Source organism: Myotis brandtii, unplaced genomic scaffold (assembly GCF_000412655.1).
Source record: "Myotis brandtii unplaced genomic scaffold, ASM41265v1 scaffold332, whole genome shotgun sequence".
NCBI lineage: Eukaryota > Metazoa > Chordata > Mammalia > Chiroptera > Vespertilionidae > Myotis > Myotis brandtii.
This window is the reverse complement of record NW_005362797.1, coordinates 2,900,653-2,918,894: the sequence shown is the minus strand read 5'-3', so window position 1 is coordinate 2,918,894 and position 18,242 is coordinate 2,900,653. Positions and strand designations below refer to the sequence as shown.

The following is an 18,242-nucleotide window of genomic DNA, read 5'->3' as shown; positions in this document are numbered from 1 at the left end:
AAACTTGCCCTACCATGACTTATTATAAAGTAATCGATTCAAACTATGCATGGGTATAGGGGAAGGCGATTAGACTTGCCCCAACTTTTTTTGCATTTCGAATGGCTTCCAGTCTTTGAGCTCTCCAGCTCGCTGCCTGCTTGTGCCGAATTGTCTAGTTAGGAATGTGTCTCTTTCCCCTCTATCTCAACTCACCGAAGCTCAGTCCTTTTCCGGTTTGTCCTATGGATGCCAGGCTAGGGCCCCTCCTCCTCCTCTTAAACTCCTAGTCCTGCCTTACTTCTGTGAGCCACAGGAGAGGGGCTGTGCTTCATGCATTGAGCTCAATCTTGCCACACAAGTGAGAGTCGCAGAGAGAAGGGACAGTCTCTGCTTGTTGGGTCTCTCTCAGCAGATCACCACCAGGTCTCGAGAAAAGAAATCGCTTCAGCAACGTGTTCTTTAGATGAAACCACCCTTCCCCTCCGCTGGCCACCACTGCACTCAAGCCAAAAAGAGGCTCCCACAGTATCGAGCTGCCGCTGCCAAAACTAGCAGTTGGTGAGGCCCTTGTCCAGCCCCCCAGCCGTCAGACCTCATGGAATTAATGGTGGGAACGAGTATCCAGGGGCCCCCTGTGCTCCAGTTTGCACTTGTGACCCGCCTCCTCCTCAGTGACACTCCTCACACACCCGCCCGCCATGCCTCTCATCCTGGCTTTATCAGTCACCCAGAAACCTCCATCTCCTAGGTCACCGGTGGTCACCCGCACACACAAACTGTCCCTTTCCATCCAGCCAAATCCATTCAGTGGAATTCGTGATCTGTCATCTGTAAATTCCCCAACACTTCTCATCTTTACTCTGAACGCCTCCCTAACTTTCATGCCATAAAGAAGAACCTGGCCATTCCCAGGTAAGTTCTTTCTCCTGTAGCCACCTGCGCGCCCCCCCTCCCCGCCCCCCAGGGGTCACATGTCTCAGAGCCCAAGGGCAGGGTTGTCGTCCCTGTTCCCTAGGGCTACTTCTTAATAATAATCACTCTTGTCTTCCCCTCTGAAATGCCCAGTTCCTTTGAACGCAGACTTGCCTCCCTCTATTGCCAGCCTGTGATGACCTTCCCATCACTCACACTCACTCATTTAGAACCCTGACTTCCACTCTGCCTACTTTTATCACTATTGTCCTAAACACATGAACAACCCATGCAATACTCAGTTCCAAGGCCTCCTCTCCTTCACTGACCTTCCCCCATCTTACTTCCATGGTCAACTTCTTGACCTCATTGTCTCTAATAATGTTACTACTCCCAAATCTCCACTTCAAGCCTCTCACACTCTCTATACTGCCTCCTCTTCTTTCCGTCTCCGCCGGAACTCACACTCCAACTTTTCTTTGATTTTATTGAGACTTCACCCTGGGGTCACTCCCACTTTTTTCATTACCCAGAATTTTTCCTGCTTTTTTCACCATCATTTGCTTAGTCCATCCTTATAAATACTTCTGTGACTTCCTCGCCCTTCTCTATCTCCCTTACCTGCATAAACCCGGCTCTGGTTAAAACCACCTCTATCCCTGCCCTGGAATAGCAGAATGTTGCTAGAAAAAAAAATGTGCACACTAATCCCACTTTAATTCCACCAACTGGCCTCACGGTAAAATTCGTGATCACAAGTCTCAAGTGGGTACTCGGCACTACCCAGAAACTCTCTCTCTTCCCTGGTATGTTTATTTTCCAACTCGGCAAAATGAGCTTATCACACCACTTCCCACACTCCAAACCGTCAACATCACCTTCCTCTTCTATTCACTCTCAGCTGCGCTTGTAATACTTCATGTAGGAAATCAGGACTGATCGCAAGGAGCTCCATCCTTGTGCCTGCATGTCTGCCATCCACCTGTATTTGTACTCCCCTGCTTTGTCTCTTTGCCTGTTGCATTGTGGGAAGTGCCTCTGCTGCTATCAAAGGTCACCCCCTCACCCCTTGTGTTCTGGAGCCCAATCCCTGCCCAGCCATCGGAAGAGTCTTGCTCCTGCATCTCACTTGCAAATCTCACCTTTCATGCATGTTCTCCTTCCGTACGGGATCAGGTCATCAGCATACAGGCACACTCTGCTGTCCCACAGCTTTAAGCAAAATCTTCACTTATCTCACTTTACTTCCATCCCCCATTTTTCTGTTTTCCCTCAAAGCCAAAAATTCTGGAAAGAATTTATTGCAGATGGCGGCTCCACTGCCCACCACCCATGCATCTTCATTCCACTACACATCAGACCTGTTCCCACCACTCTACTGACCGGTTCTTCCCAAGACCACCCACAGTCTCCACATTGCCGGTTCTCTTTCAGCAACATTTGACCCAACTGACCACTCGCTCCTCAAAAACATTTTATTCTCTTGGCTTTCTTGACACCACTTCTGATTGCTTTTATCTTGCCTCTTAGTCGCTTCTTAGTTTTCCTGGCTGGCTCCCTTCAGTGTGACCCTAAAATGCTGATGACCCTCGGGCTTGGTCTTTGGCTTCCTTCCTGAGGTAACCATTTTCTCTCCCTGGGGAAACCTAATCCAGTGCCGGGGCTGGTAATGCCATTTTCAGGCTGACAATTCCCACATCTGCATTCCTGGTGCTGACCACACCTTTGAGACCAAACTCCTATACCAGATTGTCGAGTTTACAGTTGCTCTGGGTGTCTAAAGAGCATCCCCATCCAGAACTCTTGATTCATCTCCTTCTAAAATCTGTTCCTCTCCAATATTCCTTTTCCTGATTAATATCCAGTTACTCGAAAGTAGAATCTAGGACACATTCTTGACTGCTCGGACTCTCCTGACATTCCAGGATGGTGCTCTACCCGGCGTCTATCCCCAAGGTGACCACTCTTCACCTCCACTACAATCTGATCTCAAGACAACAGTGTTTTCCCACAAGACTAATTGACAGCATCTTAAGTGGTCTCCCCCTTTTCTAGTCGTGTCCCAGTATACTCACCCTCCATACAGCCACCAGAGTCATCTTCTCAAGTGTCAGTCAACTCACATCACTTACAGACTTCCCTTTGCCCATTAGAATAAAATCCAAACCCTTCACAATGGTCTACTCAGCCTCTTTAAACCTGGGATACAGTTGAGGCCAGTTTGCCATAGATACTAGCCTGTGACTTAATTTTAGTCTAAAATATTAACCAGAATGAAGCACAAACTATTTCTGAACTTCACTGGAGTCTGGTCGTGTAATATCATGCTAGACATCTATCATCACCCCCACTTAGAATATAGTGTACTGTTATCTGTAGAACTAAATTTGGTGTTTAGAAAGGCAAAGCTTAGCTTTTCTCTTCCTGGAAAAAGTAGATGGTACTAACACTTCTGTCTACATCTTTCCCTATACAGAAAAGAGCCAAGAGTTAAATGCATTCTTTACAATATGGCTGGTCCCACATTCGTTTTTTGAAAACAAAGTATATATATTAGATTATCAACTGTCTTCAGTCCCCCTGTATTTCACTCTCCTGAACCCCCAATCATTATGACTTTTGACTCGACTTCAAATCTACATTCCACGTTTAAAAAACAAAAGACTCGCAACATTCCTAGCGGAGGCCAAGGAAAGGTGGGATCAGGGAACAATGTGCTTTCGGTGTTTGCAATATGTTTGGTCTTTTTAAAAACAGGTTCTCATGAGGCATTAGCAAATATTTTTCTATTTCTAAAATCACAAATATTAAAGTAAATCAAACATAATTTCTCCTCTCGGGGAGTTTACATTTTAATTTTTTTCTTTAGAGTATTTTTTTTATTGTTTACTGAAATTGTACTAATGATATAGGGACATATTAATGCTCAGAAGGATTTTAGGAAGGAAAAACTCTTCATCTACTCATTTAGGTTCAGTCCCAGGGGGTCTGAATTAGACTCTCAAAGATTACCAGGAGAAAAGGAGTGTCATTTTTATTAATATTTACATTCAACGGAGTTCACAGAAAATAAGTGAATGAAACTCCAAGCAGTGGTTAAACTCAGAAGTTTATATACCATTTGAACCAAGGAAAAGATGATAAAATGTGGGGAAGTGACTAGAAAGTAAGCGGGGGGACTAATAAGAGTTATTTTGTAAGGTCTGTTTACACAAACCTGTCTCAGTGTCAACGCATCTCTCTAGCGGTCAGAGTGTTCTTCTCTTTCTGGTACAATGGGGCACCTTTCTCACGGGAAAATGTATGCCCTGCTTTTAGGCAGAAAAGGGGAAGATAGAGAACTCTTCTTGCATCTATTGATTTCAGTTGCCTTCAACTCAAAACAATCCTGATGGCAAAGTGGCATGTTTTGGGGTGGCATATTCTGACCCCACTTCCATATAAAACAAAATACTTAATAATTAAACCAGATGGTTGGCTAACATCCTGTGGCATAACCTGAAGTGACTTCATCTTTCCAGTGCTTGGGGGAGTGAGATGCAATCTGAGGGGAGTGGAGGGCAGAGAATGGGTTGGAAGGTGGAGCAGGCTCTGGCCCATGAAGACCTTCCACCATGGAAGTGAGTTACTCGTTTTGCCTTAATTTTCCTTCCCTCTCATGACAGGTGTTTACATAGGCCTCAGCTTTTCCGGATTTTGGCTTTATGCTGATACCCTGTGGTATAACCTGACAGAGATTATCTATTCCAAAGTTGGAGAAGGTAAATCCTCTAACAGTGCTCTCATCTTCAGCATTTCCTCTATATCAACATTTGATCAATATTTCACCTTTTCCTCACTTTATAATCCATGGCATAATTTCTTCCTTTAGGACATATAGAGCTTTCAGTGGTGGATATGGTTTTAACAAATCATTTCTTAGTTATCCTCACCACTTTGGGACTTTTTGTAAGTGGAGATCTTCGTCGTCCATCAAACTCTGATCTAAAGGTATATGAACAGCTTTGTAATGAATAGTTAACCTTAAATGTCTTTCATGACATAAAGTAGAAACACTGAATTCTTGAATTATATGTGGTATATCTTAAAATTGAAATGCTTCTTCCTTTTGAAAAATGTAAAAGCATAATACAGTGACTTCTTCCTTTGCCTTATTATTAATATTGTGTTGAATATTTTGAAATGGTGCTAGTGTTGTTACTATACCAATTTATAGTAAGTTTTAAATACATATAAGTAGAAAACACTCTATCTACCTACCTATCTATCTATAGTTACATATGTTCCCAAAATGCTTTAGGGTGATTTGTAATGCTAAATATTATATTACAAAGTAACATAAATTAAAGTAACTCTTGGGATTGAGAGAAGGGAATCTATATTTTGGTGAAGATATACAATATACATAGCATGAAATTCTTAAGCATGTTAATGAGTACCTCTCAAAAATTACCACAACAGAAATAAGAGTAGTAATAAAGATTTAGGAACAGTAGAAGAAAAGATAAGAGTAAGTATGGAAAGGGCAATTGTATTGGTTGAGAAGTAGGTATTTCTTCTGCGTGGTAATTATTACCTTTCTTCAGCTATACAAATATTCACAGCCTCCCCGCTTTCTTCACTCTCTCTGAGAAAGTACCATTTGTTGCTCAGGCAATTAATCTGGCCTTCCACGTGCTTATCATGGGATTGCTGAACCAGAGAGTTGTAGATGCCAGGAACAGTGACTCGAGTTCAAAGTACAGAGGGCCTGACCCAGGGGCTGCACTGGGCTGGGCAGAAGGAGGCCACGGAGAAAATGACAGATTTAGGGTGTGTCTCCCTAATCCCACGTGGGTGACAGACTCCGTGTATTTCCACACACTTCTTAACCCCTCCATTTAAATCATCCGCAGATGGGGTTTCGATCCCAAATCCTTTCCGGAATTAAGTTAAGGTATAAATCAGTGATGGCGAACCTTTTGAGCTCGGCGTGTCAGCATTTTGAAAAACCCTAACTTAACTCTGGTGCCGTGTCACATATAGAAATTTTTTTATATTTGCCACCATAGTAAAACAAAGACTTATATTTTTGATATTTATTTTATATATTTAAATGCCATTTAACAAAGAAAAATCAACCAAAAAAATGAGTTCGTATGTCACCTCTGACACGCGTGTCATAGGTTCGCCATCACTGGTATAAATTAATCAAATGGTGAAACAAGGCAAAGACCGAAGAGGAAATCAGTGCGACTCTCCTAACTGCTGGGATATAAAGGAAACATTGCATTGAGTGTCATTTACATTGCTGCGGTTTGTTATGCCTTTTCCTATCGAGCAAAAATTAAAGCTCCTTTTCTTTTCCTTCTAGTTCTCAAGGGCAGACTTTTGTGGTTTTGAAAGGGTAAGAAGCTTTACATTTCCAAGGGTTGGTTAAAAGATATGTTTCCTCGGTGCCCTAAGAGATGAGGTGCAAGGCAAGAATTCACAATATAGATTATCCTTGTTACTATAATATTATTTATCATTTGAGCTAAAATATATATACATATATGTATATATATATTGTATTTCTACCAACTATCAAGCAATGATTCCTCCTCTGTTTCCAAGGGAAAAGTGTCCGCCTTGTCTCAGAGGCCACCCTATATATATTGTATTTCTACCAACTATCAAGCAGTGATTCCTCTTCTGTTTCCAAGGGAAAAGTGCCCGCCTTGTCTCAGAGGCCGCCCTCGCCCCTGCTGACCAGGATGGTTGTGGGTGGTCAGGTGTTTTCTGCACAGGGCGCCCAGTTGAAAAGAGAGTGGGCCTGAAATCTGGCTAACTCTGTACGCCCCATCCATCTACCCCATGCAGGTCTGTGCCTACCTGGAGAAAGTCACTGTCTAATTTGCACGAAAGGCCGTATAAGCTAGCCACACCTCTGTGTCTGGCTTTTTGTGGGGATCTTATTCCATCAGTTATCTTCCCTCTCTACCACAAGGTCAAGTTTCATGATTCAGTAGGTCATTTCCATCAATATATAAGCCTGCTTTCGTTTGGAAAGCACAACAGAAATTTTGAATATTCCTAGCCTTTTGCCAATGTCCCCTCTTCAATCCTTCCTCATACATGCAGGCATGCTCAAGCGTGAAGTTATTCTTAAAAACGATAAGGATTTACCTTTAGATAAGACCTTTTTTATAATGACCGAAGGAAGGGGGGTAAGAATGGGATGCCCGTGGCTGTTTGGGCAGGTTGGAAGGGGTTACTACTTGATGACTTATTCATTTACTTATTCATCCATTCTGCAAATATTTGTGGAGTACTTTCTATGGCCTATACTTTTTTAGACAAGAAGAATTCCATAATGAATAATACACAGTTAGATAAGACCTTTTTTATAATGACCGAAGGAAGGGGGGTAAGAATGGGATGCCCGTGGCTGTTTGGGCAGGTTGGAAGGGGTTACTACTTGATGACTTATTCATTTACTTATTCATCCATTCTGCAAATATTTGTGGAGTACTTTCTATGGCCTATACTTTTTTAGACAAGAAGAATTCCATAATGAGTAAGACACAGTCCCTGCTCTTAAGGAGCTTACCATTCTACTAAGGGAGATAGATCATAAACAAGCACACAAACAAATGCATAAAATGATTGCAGATAGTCATCAGGGCTTATTGAAATGAAAACAGGTCATTAAAGCAGGTAAATCGAGAGTGAAGGGAAGATAGTATTCTACTTTCAGACCTCTCCAAGGAGGTGAAATTTAAGCAGACGCTTGCATGACTTGAGGAAGCACATTCAGACAGAGGTAATAGTAAATACAAAGATGCTAAATTGGGAAATTGGTTTAGTAGAAATAGCGGGGACTTCGGGCCGCTTCTTCAAGGATACAATTCTAACTTGTGTGAAACATACAAGATCCTTCAGGGTCAGGGCCTTCCCTACCTTCTTCATTCCTGTCATGCCTACCCCTCACCTCAAGCCATTCTTGCAAGCCATTAGCTTCATTCTCAGGAAGTTTTCGCCAAATGTGAGTAAGAATAGCCACCAGGTTCACAAGCCCTCAGTTTACCAGTCCCAACAGGAATACAGGATCTCTTTCCCAGTAGTTCCTTCAAGTTTCAGGACAGACTCATTAACCTGCTTTGGATCATGTGTTCATTCCTGACCAATCCTTGTGACTTGGAGTCAGACCTGGGTCATGAGCTCATCCTCCGGAATGAAGTCAACATGATCTGATGAAATTATCCCATAGATACTGACTGGGCTCTTACCTGTTTGATTCCAGGTAGGAGATAAATAAAAAGAAATCTAAAAAGGAAGAAAAGGAGTAAGTCAGGGCCCAATAAAGTTTCTATATAATTTGCTCAGGTATTATAATGATAACTACAGTGTTCTGCAAACCTGAAGATTTATATAAGAGCTCAAAAGTTTCATTTAGGACAACACCTTCCCACACCATTCAAATAAATTGTTTATTCTGTTTTAAAAGCCTATTTTGTTTGTTTAGCAGTTGTGTTGAGATATAATACATGGCGCATAAAATTCACCTGTTTAAAGTGTAAATTCCAGTGGGCGTCAGTATAATCACAGAGTTGTGCAACCATTATCGCGATCAATTTAAAAGGATTTTCATGCCCAGATTATTATACAGATTTTATTACTGACCTCTAAAAATGCAAGGAGGTCTCTCTTTTGTTTCAACAATAATTTGTAAGTCAGAATCTTCCTATAACAAAAAACCATCTCAAAGTCTTGCACATAATTCACATCCAACGTTATACAATCTCACTTTCTGGAAAGCTTCTCTCTTATGACCAATTTTTCAAAACCTATATTTTTGTGGCTTTTTTCTTATTGCTTCTCGCCCCTGTCAGGCTTCTGTGGAGAGTCCTTAAGCCTGGCTGCAGCTAATGAAGAGAAGATAAGTATGTGACCCATCGTGACTGTGGTGAAAGGCTAATAATTTCTCTAGCTTCCAAAAGACTAGTTCAGAGGCATCTACCATCAACACACGCTAATTCAGATGAAATTTCTTTTTATTCCTGTGTGTGTGTGTGTGTGTGTGTGTGTGTTGTTCAAAAGCATTATTCTTGTTTTGTGTCCTCATTCTACAACCTTTTATTTGCATATAATATTTCTCTCTTTATTTGCCTCACATTCCTGAAATATTGAACTTTTAAATTTTTCAAAGATTTTTTAATTTATATCTGAAGTCCACAAAATGCCTAAATGATATTTTTATTTATTTGTGTAGGGTGACTATGCCAAAGGAAAATTGTGGTATAATGAAAGATGTTTTGCTAACAGAGAACACTTTGAAGGTAAATTTTAGGTAAAGAGATATATATTAACAGACTTTTTCCCCCCAATATGAATAGCACATATAGATGAAATGAAATGACCAAATAAAAATAGAATAAAATGTAAAGATAGGTTTGTTTTGTGTAAGTTCATGGCTTAAAACTAAGGAGAGCAATTCATTTAAATCTGAAACAACAGACATGTCCTGATAGACGTGCGAGAAAATTGATTCTCATATATTTAATGATACATTTAGAAATATAGATACTGCTTGTAATTTCTATACCTTTATATTTTATAGTTGACTATGTTACTGTCACCTTTGAGAGAAACAGGACTTTAAGTGAGGTATGGCATTGAATATTTTACAAGGTAAGAGGTTCTATTGTGCGTGATTTTTCTGGGTTGTTATTCATCTAAAACAATAGCAGTTCTACGGCCTGAAAGGCTTAACAACTCCTCTTTGCTCCCAGTGACACCTCTCCGTGGGTCTAATGGTGATTACCTGGTTATGTTCAATCTAGACCTGCACAGTGGTTCCAGAAAAACAACCTGTGCCAGAAAGGGATGCTTTCTGAACTCACATCCCCCAGAAGAGAAGCACAGACATGAAAGATTTAACACTCTTATTTGTAGCCAGTCATTAGTTTATTTGCTTAAGAGGACTAATTAGAACTTATATGTCAAAAACAACATTCACTTGTCCTTTCTCTTTTTGCAGGCAAGCTCTTGTTTTTATGGGAGCGAGCCATTTCTTGAATGGTTACCTTGCTTACCTCAGTTTGCAAAAGGAATGAAAATTGCCCCTTCAACTGTAATAACATTTCTGGTTGACCAAGATCATAGTTCTGGAGTGTACCTCTTACATAACCAGGTAGGCCTTACGGCCCGAAAGTGATTGCTCTTGATGCTACAACCATGAAAATTTAACTAAGTAAAACTATTTCCGAGGTCTTGTTATCTTCGGCAGTAGAAATTGATAAAATTAGCTACAGCAAAATGATTTATGGCTGATAATATAGATTAGGACACTTTAGAGGTTTCTTGCCTCCGATTGGCATTCAGTTTGATGAAAATGGAAAATATGATGCTATTTGCATAATGATTCTTCTTTGCTTATCCTCCAAGAATATAAACTGAGTTAGGTCTATAGAAATGTAAGGTTTCATAAAAGTGGTTAGTTTAGATTAACAAATAATGGAACTAAGTTGCCACAGATCTATATTTCCTATTCCAAAAGGTCTTAACCTCAACTGTGAATTAGAGCCATTAAAAACATATATAAGCCTTAGCTGGTTTGGCTCAGCGTCGGCCTGCTGATGGAAGGGTCCCGGGTTCGATTCCGGTCAAGGGCACATGCCCTAGTTGTAGGCTCAATCCCCAGTGGGGGACATGTAGGAGGCAGCCAATCAATGATTCTCTCTCATCATTGGTGTTTCTATCTCTCTCTCCCTCTCCCTTTCTCTCTGTAGTTAATAAAAATATATTTTAAAAAAACATATATAAGTTCAGCCCTACCCTTTGATTTTAGGAAGAAAAAAAATAATTTTGCCTACCCTCTTAGGTTCAGTAAGCAGGGTCCTTTAAATTAAACTGACAAAAGAGAGTAACAGGAGAAAAGAAAACTATTTATGTGTGTAGCACATCTATAGGCAGGTACAAGTCAGTGATGAGTAACTCAAAAAGGTGGTTAAAATTGTAAGGTTATATACCATCCTAATAAATTAAGGGGGGTGATAAAAGCACTTAAAGAAAAACAAATGAAAAGATAATGGCTTTTCAGGAGATAATAAAGTGTATTTATATAGGTACTAGAGGCCCAGTGCACAAAATTCATGCACTGGGGGGAGGTGTCCCTCAGCACAGCCTGCACCTTCTCCAATCTGGGACCCCTCGGGAGATATCCAACTCACAGGGATCGGACCTAAACCAGCAGTCGGACATCCCTCTCACAATCTGGGACTGCTGGCACCTAACTGCTCGCCTGTCTGCCTGATTGCCCCTAACTGCTTCTGTCTGTCAGCCTGATCACCCCCGACTGCCCTCCCCTGCCAGCCTGATCTCGCCCCCAACTGCCCTCCCCTGCTGGCCTGACGGCTCCCAACTGCCCTCCCCTACTGGTCGCCCCCAACTGCCCTCCCCTGCAAGCCTGGTCCCCCACAACTGCCCTCCTCTGCTGGCCAATTTGGTTCTGATTGGTTGGTTTCTATGCCAGTCAGCGTCAAAAGCTCCACCTCTTAGGCAGCAATTGGCTCCTCACAGTTGATCCAGATTTAGTTCTGATTGGTCGGTTTCTATGCCAGTCAGCGTCTCTGGGCCTATCAACAGGGCCTGATCAGAAAGGCGGGCCTGATCAGCAGCCCCGGTGGAGGCCTGGAGAGAAATGGAGTCCCGGCTGCTGGCCAGGCCCGGAGCTAAAGAGAGAGGCAAGTGCTGATCAACAGCTGCCACAGAAGCTATGGATCAAGCCCTGCTTCTCTCCTCAGGCTTCTCTCTGGGCCTGATTCGCAGCCCCCTCAGCAGTCAGTGCTGGGTCACCATGCCTGCAGCCATAGCAGTCAGCGCTGACTGCAGGACTGACTTCCAGTTGGTCGAGCCTCCCCCTTGGTTGCAGATGTGATGGACCCAGGGTTTTTATATATTAGGATGAGTGGTCTTTCTGTCTTCTTCAGCTTATAAATCTTCCATGAAGGAAGGAATTGGGGTAGGTTTTATTCATATTCTCCCTTCTGGGAGTACATCTGCCCTGAAGAGGAATTGGTGGTGATCTTATTTCTCAAAGTTGCTGCTTTTAGTCAGATAAGAGAAGGCCTGCCTGATCACCCCCTAACCACTCCCCTGCCGGCCTGATTAACAACTAACTGCTCCCCTGTCGGCCTGATCACCCCCGACTGCCCTCCCCTGCCAGCCTGATCTCGCCCCCAACTGCCCTCCCCTGCTGGCCTGACGGCTCCCAACTGCCCTCCCCTACTGGTCGCCCCCAACTGCCCTCCCCTGCAAGCCTGGGCCCCCACAACTGCCCTCCTCTGCTGGCCAATTTGGTTCTGATTGGTTGGTTTCTATGCCAGTCAGCGTCAAAAGCTCCACCTCTTAGGCAGCAATTGGCTCCTCACAGTTGATCCAGATTTAGTTCTGATTGGTCGGTTTCTATGCCAGTCAGCGTCTCTGGGCCTATCAACAGGGCCTGATCAGAAAGGCGGGCCTGATCAGCAGCCCCGGTGGAGGCCTGGAGAGAAATGGAGTCCCGGCTGCTGGCCAGGCCCGGAGCTAAAGAGAGAGGCAAGTGCTGATCAACAGCTGCCACAGAAGCTATGGATCAAGCCCTGCTTCTCTCCTCAGGCTTCTCTCTGGGCCTGATTCGCAGCCCCCTCAGCAGTCAGTGCTGGGTCACCATGCCTGCAGCCATAGCAGTCAGCGCTGACTGCAGGACTGACTTCCAGTTGGTCGAGCCTCCCCCTTGGTTGCAGATGTGATGGACCCAGGGTTTTTATATATTAGGATGAGTGGTCTTTCTGTCTTCTTCAGCTTATAAATCTTCCATGAAGGAAGGAATTGGGGTAGGTTTTATTCATATTCTCCCTTCTGGGAGTACATCCGCCCTGAAGAGGAATTGGTGGTGATCTTATTTCTCAAAGTTGCTGCTTTTAGTCAGATAAGAGAAGGCCTTTTTTCCTGCATCTGTTGAATCTCAGGTGTCTTCCACTTAAAATCATCTTTATAACAAAGTGGCATATGTTGGGGTGCATATTCTGATCCTCTTCAGGATCATGATCCAATAGAATTGGAGTGTGGCCCAGGAGTCCACACTTTTAAAACATAGTTTGAAGTGATAGTTATGAGCCTGGGCATTGGAGTCTTTCTGCTGAGTTCAGTCATTCTGCCATTTAATATAGAACCTTGGACAAATTATTTCATCTTCTAAACTTCGTGTTCAACAGCCATTAAGTGGATGTATAGTGGGGAAGGCAGAGTACAGAGATGTCAGTGGTTGCTAATCCTTCCAGTTCTAGGCTTTGTTAGGGGTCCCTATCTCAGTCAACATCTGAGTAACAGGAAACTCTAAAAATTGTAACATAGACTAGTATTACTAATGGAAAAATTCTGATGATTGCTCATGCTTTATTTCTAGAAAGAGACCGCTGTCTCTGTGCACATCCTAGAAAATAACAAACCAAGATTAAAAGAAAAATTTCCACGTTTCACATTTCCTCCATCATTCTCTTCTCCTGTTGGGATGAAATTCCATCCACGAAGCCATTTACTGTATGTCTATGGCAATCAGGTGCGTAAACGTGACATTTCACTTGATGTGGGTATGAATCATGCTGAGTGGTTATACATCAAGTAAAAAATTGTCACTGGTGATCAGGAAGGTGGAAAGCCCGATGAAGAGTGATTGAGAGAAGCCCTGGCCAGTTTTTCTCAGTGGTTAGAATGTCGGCCCTCGGATTGAAGGGTCTCGGGTTCGATTCCGGTCAGAGGTACGTACCTCACTTGCAGGTTCTACGGGGAGCCTGTGGAGGCAACCAATCCGTATGTGTCTCTCACATTGATGTTTCTCTCTGTCTCTATGCCTCCCTTCCACTCTCTCTAAAAATAAATGGAAAAATATCCTCGGGTGAGGATTAACAAAAAAATAAATAAATAAGGGAGCCTGAGAGGAGAGGAATCTGAGACAATGAATACAAACGCCTTTGCAACATTTTGCTGAAAAGTGGAGCAGTGAAATAAGGCTATGTTTGAAGGAGGAAGGGTGTTTAAGAGAAAAAGTTCTTTTTTTTTAATGATTGGAGAAATTATGTTGTGTGCTGATGGGAATTATTCAATAGGAGGGGGAAATTGATCATGTAGGAAAGAGAGAGAGAGGAAAGATTTCTGGAGTGATGGATATTTCTAAATGGGTGAGAGAAGAGGCGATCTATGCACTAGTGGAGAGGTTGGCATTTGGAGAATTATCCTACCGCAACAGGGGGAAGGAAGAGTTTATGGATTTAAAACTGGTAGGTGGGTAGATGTGGTAATGGAAGCATGTGGGAATTATTTTATCAATAAAAAAAATCAAAGTCATTATTTGAGAGTGAGGAGGGAGGAAAAATGTTGGGGGTTTCAGGAAAGAGAGAACAGAGTAGAATGTTTGCCTAGGAAGAGGGGAGGATGAACTAGGGGAATACAGTGTTTGTGCCCATGATTTAAAGTGTTCAGCCCTAGCCAGTTTGGCTCAGTGGATAGGAGTGTTGACCTGGAGACGGGGGAAGGAAGAGTTTATGGATTTAAAACTGGTAGGTGGGTAGATGTGGTAATGGAAGCATGTGGAAATTATTTTATCAATAAAAAAATCAAAGTCATTATTTGAGAGGGAGGAGGGAGGAAAAATGTTGGGGGTTTGAGGAAAGAGAGAACAGAGTAGAATGTCTGCCTAGGAAGAGGGGAGGATGAACTAAGGGAATACAGTGTTTGTGCCCATGATATAAAGTGTGACCAGTGCATTATTATTGCATGTTGTTCTCCATGTTCAATTGTGGGGTATACACATAGTACAGAAGACAGAGAGTTGTATTTAACAAATGTTGGAGTTCTACCAAAAAATTATTTATAAGAAGTAAAAGAGTGAAGAAAATAAAAATCAAAAAAAGCAAGAACAAAAAAAGTAAAAGAGTGTACAGATGGAAATGCAATAAGACAACGAAAGAAAATAAGTCTTAAAGATTAAAAAGTAGAAAACAAACTCTAAAAGATATGATAAAAAGATATGATAGAAGAGTAAATTTCCACAACATTTTAGGAAAGCAATTTGGCATTATTATCATCCTGTAAATTTTAATGTTGCCTATTCTGTGACCTTCCAATGTCACTCTTTTGAGCAAGGAAATATATATATATGGGGAAACATTTAAAATTTTTCATCACAGCACTGTTAATAATAGCATTGGATAACTAAATATAATCCAGATGCCCATGATCAGCAGAATGGATAAATTACATGTTTTCACATAATTCATGAAAAGCAAATTAACTGAACCATATTAAATTATATTGGGGGGGGGGAGAATATGTTCTAGAAGATAATATTTTCTAATAAAGAGGGAATATGCAAATTGACTGTCACACCATAATGGTCAAGATGGCTGCACCCACAGCAGAGGCAGGGATTCCGTAACACAAGATGGCTGTGCCCACAGCGGAGGCCGAGTTCCCACAATGAGCCTTAATGAGCAATCAGTAGGGACCTGAGGCTGCATGGTGCTGGGTCAGGGCAGGGGACCTGAGGCTGCACCTCCCTCTCTGGTGGGGCTTGACAGGGAACCTCAGGCTGCTCCCTGCACCCCGGCACCAGGCCAGGGGACCTGAGGCCGTGCCCCACACCCTGGTGCCAGACCATGGGACATGAGGCCGTGCCCCATGCCCAGCAGGGCTTGACAGGGCACCTCAGGGCATAACCCCCGCCCAGCAGGGCTTGATGGGGGACCTCAGGCTGCACCCCCTGCCCCAGCACCAGGCCGGAGGACCTGAGGCTGCACCCCCCACCCAATGGGGCTTGACAGGGGTGGTGCCGGCCGGGTCTGGGTCTTGGGGACATGAGGCCGTGCCCCATGCCCAGCAGGGCTTGATAGGGCACCTCAGGGCACAACCCCCGCCCAGCGGGGCTTGATGGGGGACCTCAGGCTGCACACCCCGCCCCAGCACTAGGCCAGAGGACCTGAGGCTGCACCCCGCCACCTGATGGGGCTTGACGTGGGTGGTGCTGGCCGGGTATGGGTCTTGCGCGATTTTGAGGCACACGTGGGTGGGCAGGGACTTGACTCTAGTTCCTGTGGCGCACCCCAGACTCTAACAGGAGGAAGATTTTCATATACATTTTACTAATTTTCTTTCATCTCTGACACTTCTATTATAGAGAAAGGGCAAATAGCAATATTAAAATATTTCCTCTAATTAATTCCCTTTTGATGTGCATGAATTTTGTGCACCAGGTCACTAGTATATGTATAATACCTTTGAATCAAAAAAAGAGTATAAAGAGTGAAAGTAAAATCAAACAATACATTAAACATACACATGTGCTAAAACTAGAAAAAATAGCAAGGGAATGAAAAACACTTTTCAGGACATTGAATATCTCTGCAGAAAGAGGTAGGGTAATAGAATTGGTAAGAAACATAGGAAAAGGTAATTAGCAATATGCTAATTCTTGGGTTAGGTTGTCAGTTCACACATATTCATTATAATAAATAACATAAGAAAAATAAAAGTGAGCATAAATAGATTAATAATTTAAAACATTTAGAACAATGCAATGAGATACCATTGCTTTCATTCAAGTAATCAGTAACAATTAAAAATAAACTTTGGATAAAATCAAGTATTGGTGAGATTTGGAGAAATGGATACTTGCATACATTACTTATCTATCTATCTATCAATCTATCTATCTATATATAAAAGCCTAAGTGACCATTACGACTGGTCGACCAGTCATTCAGTCGACGGGTTGCCATGATCCACACTGACCACCAGGGGGTCAACGCTCAATGCAGGAGCTTCCCCCTGGTGGTCAGTGCACTCCCACAGCCAACCTCACACAGCCAGCCAACCTCCCACTGTCCCTCCCCCTGGCCAGCCAACCTCCCACGTTCCCTCTCCCTGGCCTGGCCGGCTGGCCCCGATCAACCCCAATTGCCTCTAGTAAGACTGGCAATGTAAAATTTAAGAACACTTTTGCAGTATCTATTCAAATTATAGATATACTAGTACTAGAGGCCCGGTGCATGGATTCGTGCACTGGTGGGGTCCCTTGGCCTGGCCTGTGGGGATTGGGCCAGAACTGGCTCTCCAACATCCCCAGTGGGGTTCCAGATTGTGAGGGGCCAGTTCGTCCCTCCCCCTGGCCAGCCAACCTCCCACAGTCCCTCTCCCTGGCCTGGCCGGCTGGCCCCAATCAACCCCAATTGCCTCTAGTAAGACTATAAACTGGCAATGTAAAATTTAAGAACACGTTTGCAGTATCTATTCAAATTATAGATATACTAGTACTAGAGGCCCGGTGCATGGATTCGTGCACTGGTGGGGTCCCTTGGCCTGGCCTGTGGTGATCGGGCCAAAACTGGCTCTCCAACATCCCCAGTGGGGTTCCAGATTGTGAGGGGGCAGTTCTCAGGTGACACACCCTGGAATTGAGCTCCCTCCTCTCTGGTTCCGGGTGCATCACCCAAGAACTGCCACTGCCAAGTGACCACGTCTCAGCAGCTTCTGTGTTGAGTGTCTGCCCTGGTGGTCAGTGTGCATCATAGCTACTGGCCAGTCGGCTGGTTCCTTAGGCTTTTATATATATAGATACATAGCCTCTGACTCAGCAACTTGGTTTTTCAGTACCTGCTGCTCTAGAGGTACACTAACAGTATAAATGAGCAGGCAGAATGGTCATTGTCGTATTATTTACGACAGTGAGCATTTTTATATAACCTTTAAACTTTCATTAGGAGGAAAATAGAGTATCTCAAGTATAATATATCCATAATTATTGGATACTATGCATCAGTACAAAAGAATGTGAAGATCCACGTGAGCTAACAAAATGGTCTGAGATATATTGAGTGGCAAGTGTAACTTAACAGCCCAACTAGTACAGGAGGATGCCATTTTGAACATGTTCAGAGCTCCCTCCCCTTCTCACCGTACCTCCCCACCCATCACCATGCTCACCAGTAACATTTGCAGGGCCCAAAGCAAGAGTAAAGATGCAGGCTCCGATATCTTATGTTTAGGACATGGATTGTGCTATGCCAGCAATGAGTGCTATACCCCTGAGTGATGGAAGCACCTATGTGCTATTTTGTGCCGAGCCAGCTCAGCCAAAGGTTCCGCAAGCCTGAGAGAGGGCGGCGATGGATGAAGAAATGACAGACAAAGAGAATAATCTGGGTCTAGGTCAGGGGTGGACAAACTTTTTGACTCGAGGGCCACAATGGGTTCTTAAACTGGACCGGAGGGCCGGAACAAAAGCATGGATGGAGTGTTTGTGTGAACTAATATAAATTCAAAGTAAACATCATTAAAAAAAAGGGTACGGT

The 18,242-nt window shown here is 43.2% G+C and overlaps 1 protein-coding gene across 1 annotated transcript in view; it reads left to right on the top strand.

Moving 5' to 3' along the window:
• Positions 1 to 18,242, top strand: part of CATSPERB (catsper channel auxiliary subunit beta) — an 85,888-nt gene that overhangs the window by 25,145 nt on the left and 42,501 nt on the right. The window contains exons 7-13 of the mRNA XM_005871219.1: positions 4,560 to 4,655; positions 4,766 to 4,884; positions 6,248 to 6,280; positions 9,128 to 9,194; positions 9,476 to 9,522; positions 9,896 to 10,060; positions 13,310 to 13,456. Of these exons, the coding sequence (XP_005871281.1) occupies positions 4,560 to 4,655; positions 4,766 to 4,884; positions 6,248 to 6,280; positions 9,128 to 9,194; positions 9,476 to 9,522; positions 9,896 to 10,060; positions 13,310 to 13,456 (674 nt within the window). The remainder of the gene's footprint in view (positions 1 to 4,559; positions 4,656 to 4,765; positions 4,885 to 6,247; positions 6,281 to 9,127; positions 9,195 to 9,475; positions 9,523 to 9,895; positions 10,061 to 13,309; positions 13,457 to 18,242) is intronic.